Below are 4872 nucleotides of genomic sequence, written 5' to 3'. Positions count from 1 at the left end.
GGGGGGGGGGCAGACTGATGTTTGTTCACGGGGAGTGGGGGGAGGACTTAGAGAGCGAGAGTTCGTGAAATGGTACGGTACCATTTCTTTTCACAGCTACTTTAGGTGCGTGTGGGGGTGCTAGAGGGTAAGAAGAAAGAAGGGACACATGGACGCGAGGGTGGCTACTGGAACGACCGCCATACCAGCCACATACAAACTTTACAGATTCGGGTAAAACCAAAATAAGTTCTAAAGTTTCATTCTTATTTCTCATTCAAAAAGTTTATCAGTCGCTTCCGTATCATCAACCATGCTTTGTTGTGTTGTGGCCCTGCACACGCTTACGCATACATGCTTGCCATGCCCCCCCACCACCACCACCACCACCACCACCACCACGGGGAGAAGCGAAGCGAGGAGGAAGTCTTCCTGCACATCACGTGACACGACATGGAACGCCCTGGAGAGCAACAAGACCCTGGCCAAAGTAGTGCACAACACGCCACACCAGCAGCAGCAGCAGCAGGAGCAGCTGGGTCACAGCCAGCCGCCGAGCCGTACTCTGATCAGCAAAAGGACCCCATAGTAAATGCAACCGTTTGTTATGTGTGTTTCAGGAGAAAATGTGAGGTCGGCTCGGACATGGAGGGCAAGGAGCCCAAGGACCTGACCTCGAGCAGGGCGATGCTGTCCAGCGCGCACATCAAGATGAGGTAAGTCCCGAGCGAGGCCTGAGCGGGCCCGACCCCCGCGCGCCTGTGTACGTTAGTTAGGCAACCCGGTGGACGCGCGCGCGCAACGGGACTGCAGCGCGGTGCCGTATGGTCCCCGACGAGGTCCCCGACGTCTCGTAGGAGTCCCTCTCCGGGGGGACGTGGGGAACATTCTTATTCATGCTCCATTCTATAAAACTGCCACGGCTCTCTATCGGCAAACTTGAACTGCGTATGCTGCGTATGAGAAATCAAGACGGTGACAGCAGAGAGATGGGTGCTGCGGCTCGCCCCTTGCGTGGGACGACGGCCCGTGTCGTGTGCGACGCACCGAGAGAAAGAGAAAGATAGAGTGAGGAAGGGGGGACATGTACATTGGCTCGCGTCGCGGAAGAAACAAACGTGTTTCTCGCGAATTCTGCGTTCGTCGCGGTGCTTCGGGGATGGAAAACAATCCTTTTCTTTCCTCCTGTCTTTCCTCCTTTACTTTTGTGGTTTTAAAAACACGTTCGCAGTGCCCACACGGAAAAAAATATGTAAGTTCGCATAGCTGATATGTTTGCTGATATCGTGACAAGCAACTTTTAAGCTACCGTAGCTAAATAATTGACTCATGTGCGCAAGAATTAGCTAGGGCAGCTAATGCTTACCTGGATTAGGTTTAGTGCTCGTTCTGGTATATTATCCCCAATCAATTGAAGCAGACATTGCATTTGCTCCTGCAGGTGAAGCATTAGCTCTCACAGCTGATACGTCGCTGTGACAGCAAACGTCTCGCTGTGGTAGCCAAAAAACTTGCTTACGATATTCGCAAACATAAAAGCTAAGGCAGCTAACATTTAGTTGGCTCAACTTACATATTTTTTCCGTGCAGTCTCTTGACTTGTGTGGTCTCCTCTGCTTGCAGGCTGTTGTCGCCCAGCGTGTCGCCCACGGCGTCCAGCCACTCGCCCTCGCCGCCGGCCGCGCAGGCGCCGGCCGCCTCCTACAAGGCCACGGGCATCCCCTGCGTGGCGGCCGCCTCCCGGTACACGGCGCCCGTGCACATCGACGTCGGCGGCACCATCTACACCTCGAGCCTAGAGACGCTCACAAAGTAAGTCATCCTCGAAAAAAAAACCAACTTAAAGCTAGAAAATGTCAATTTTAAAGTCATAACCTAGCTTCATACGTAACATTGGGCATCAAATTTATCTACGAAAAGAATACATAAAAATTATCGGATTGCTATAATGTTTGCCGTGTGCAGGGGGAGAGCGACAGAACTTGGGCGTATTATGGATTCGTCGTTCGCCCGCGCCCCGCCCGCGCCCCGCCCGCGCCCCGCCCGTTTATTGTCCGCGCGCACACGTGCATTGTCCGCTGTGCTGATTGGTTCCGTTTCCGCGCGGTCGGGTTTCGGTGGTGGGAAGAAGAGAGAATAGGGTCGCGGCAGCGCTGCTGGGGGAATGTAACGGGGAAGGTGGCGCGCAGAGGGAGTTGCAGAGCGGCTGGCGCGGCGCCGGGCCGGGCAGGGGGAGGGGTGAGGGGGAGATCAGCTGAATTATTGGTGACGGCCGGACAAACTCCGCGCGGTGCCCTGCTCGGCTTTTGCGCTCGTGGGTCGACTGGGGGACTCTGGGGCGTTGTTGGAATGGGGGGAGGGGGTCGAACAGCTGAATCAGAGGTGTCGATAGAAGGTACTCTACACACTTGGTGTTTTCAGTTTTATCCTATTAAATAAAAGATCAAAATGTTTCCCACAAAAATATTCAATTTGTCCGTAACTAACAAGAAATTTTCTGATCTAAAGACGACGAGTGTGTATACAATGAATATAGAAGGAAACTTAATATTTTCAATCTACCGAAGATGAAATGAAAGTACTCATTCTTTCTTACTTGTTGGGTTCTTTAGGAGGAAAGTCGACCAGACCAGGATAGTTTTGTTCGACGACGAAAAATCGTTCGGTCAGTCCACGAACAAAAGTTCGGATTCAAACACCCTGTGTTCAAAGACGAACGAACACGATCAGTTCGCTGTTCGTTCGAGTTCGACTGCGAACAACGAACATGTTCGCTTATCTCTATACTGTCTGTGACTGTAGGGAATATCCATATAAGTCTGCTTGCCATTTCCTCGACAAAAAGTCGTGCACTCGATCCAATAGTAACAGAAAATGCGCTGAACCCGTTCCAGGTACCCCGACTCGCGGCTGGCCAAACTCTTCAACGGCAGCATCCCCATCGTCCTGGACTCGCTCAAGCAGCACTACTTCATCGACCGGGACGGCGGCATGTTCAGGCACGTGCTCAACTTCATGCGCAACGCGCGCCTCCTCATCCCGGACACCTTCTCCGACCTGGACCTGCTGCTGGAGGAGGCCCGCTACTTCGACATCGCGCGTGAGTACCAGACCTAGACCCCACAGGACAAAGCACCAAGAAAAAAGACTTCTTGTTTCAAGTAATATTGTACTAACTGACCCAAGAGTATTTTTTCTCTTGATAACAAGACTGTTTTTTCTTTGAAGTAAGAACATTTTCTCAATCGGAAGGTAAATACGGTAAAATTGTATTTTAGGACAAAATACACATGAAGTAAGAAATCATTTTTCGGTGTGAGCTAGCAGCAGTAGGGAAGGGAGACAAAATGTCACAGCCGTGCTAACAATTGCAACAAACACTTTATTACGCGCTTGATTTTTTTTCGGCGTATCGTGACCTACGTCAGTCTTCTTATTTCTTATTTGGAAGACTTTTCTTTTTAATTTCGATAGAAACTGGGGTCAAGCACCCTCCTAAGCGCTCCACCCTGGCCCGAAGCCATTTTAAGCAACAGACCACATATTTCTCCTCTCTGTCTTGCTCGCGGCGCGGGGGCGGGGCGGGTCGGGTCGTCGTATCGGACGCGCTCTGCTCCGTCTCGCCGCGGCCCCCGTGGCCCCTCCGGGGGCGGGAGGGGGCTCCTCGCCTCATCACGGCCCCGACAGGGCTGGCCGCGCCCGCCGGGCCCGCCGGCCCCACCACGGCCCCGCCACTGGGGGTCGCAGCCGCAGCTCAGCTCGCCCCGCCGTCTGGCTCGTTGGTAGTCCCGGTGACGTTAACAATCTCTGGGTCAGTTTCAAAGCCAGCGAGCGAGAGCGGGGCTGCTGTGAGTCGGCCGGACCCCAACGGGGGCCCTCTGGCGCTACCGGGCCCCGCCCGCGCCCCCCGCTCGCGGGAGAGTGAGGGGGAGGGGCGGAGGCCTAACCGAGAGGCAGGGCATGGAGAGCGGCGCGCGGATGGAGAGCAAGAAAGAGGGGGAGAGAGGAGGGGGGGCGGTTCCCTCATTGTCTCGTTACGAATGCAAGCCAATTTCTTTCATCCGCGCGATGGGGAGAAAGAAAAAAATAAAAAAAGATAAAACGAGGAACGGCGGTTGGCGTTGGTCTGGCGGCGAAGCTCGGCGGCCCAGGCGGGCCTCGGCCGGGTCCCGCGTCCTGTAAGTACTTGCCTGCCGAGGGGGGTGGGGACGGCCTCGGGGGCGGCCCGCGGCGGTGTGGCGGTAGAGGAGACGTAACTGGGATGAGACAGGGCGGTCTGGGGCCGCGGCGAAGGGCGGAGGAAGGGAAGCCCCAAGGCGCGGAGCTCCTCGGCGGCGCCATCTACAGTCTCGACGAGGCGCGCGCGCTGTTGTCTTGAGAGCACTCCTCTCCAGCTCGAGGGGCAGCTCCAGGAGCATATTCGAGAGCGGCACGAGGAGCATATTCTGGAGCATCTCCAGGAGCAGTAGGTCCAGGAGTTGTTCCAGGAGTAGCTTCAGGAGAAGCTCCAGGGCCAAGGAGCAGCTCCAAGAGCAGGCATCCCAGGTTCGATGATTCAGGCGTGTGTAACGTGACGAAGGAATCCTGATCGAGGAGCTAATGGCGGTGGTGGGAAGGGACATGGAGGTGGCGCCGAAGTCTCGCTGGACCGTGTCGCGCCGCAGACAGCGGTGGTGTGGGGCAACTCTCCCTGCACCCCCTGCTCCTGAGCACCCTCTCGACCCGCACTGCCCCCTCTCCCGCAAAGCGTGGCCACGGGATGCGGGGTTTAGGGGGGGGGGAGTTTCAACAAAATGAGCGATTTCGTAGACTCGACGGCGCTTCGCCGCCGGCGACGCATTAGAGAGGTCGATGCAGGCGGGCAGGCGCAAGCGGGCGGCGCCGGGAAAGGGG

General features: G+C 55.8%; 1 protein-coding gene across 1 annotated transcript in view; it reads left to right on the top strand.

The window, feature by feature from the left end:
- The first annotated feature begins 148 nt into the window (after positions 1 to 148).
- Positions 149 to 4872, top strand: part of LOC113206366 (BTB/POZ domain-containing protein Tiwaz) — an 11697-nt gene continuing 6973 nt past the window's right edge. The window contains exons 1-4 of the mRNA XM_052274485.1: positions 149 to 213; positions 600 to 695; positions 1603 to 1791; positions 2874 to 3079. Coding sequence (XP_052130445.1) covers positions 149 to 213; positions 600 to 695; positions 1603 to 1791; positions 2874 to 3079 — 556 coding nt within the window. The remainder of the gene's footprint in view (positions 214 to 599; positions 696 to 1602; positions 1792 to 2873; positions 3080 to 4872) is intronic.

This window comes from Frankliniella occidentalis, unplaced genomic scaffold (genome assembly GCF_000697945.3).
Source record: "Frankliniella occidentalis isolate FOCC.00 unplaced genomic scaffold, Focc_3.1 Scaffold398, whole genome shotgun sequence".
In the NCBI taxonomy this organism is placed as follows: Eukaryota; Metazoa; Arthropoda; class Insecta; order Thysanoptera; family Thripidae; genus Frankliniella; species Frankliniella occidentalis.
The sequence above is the reverse complement of the archived record's forward strand: the minus strand, read 5'-3'. Positions and strand labels throughout refer to the sequence as shown.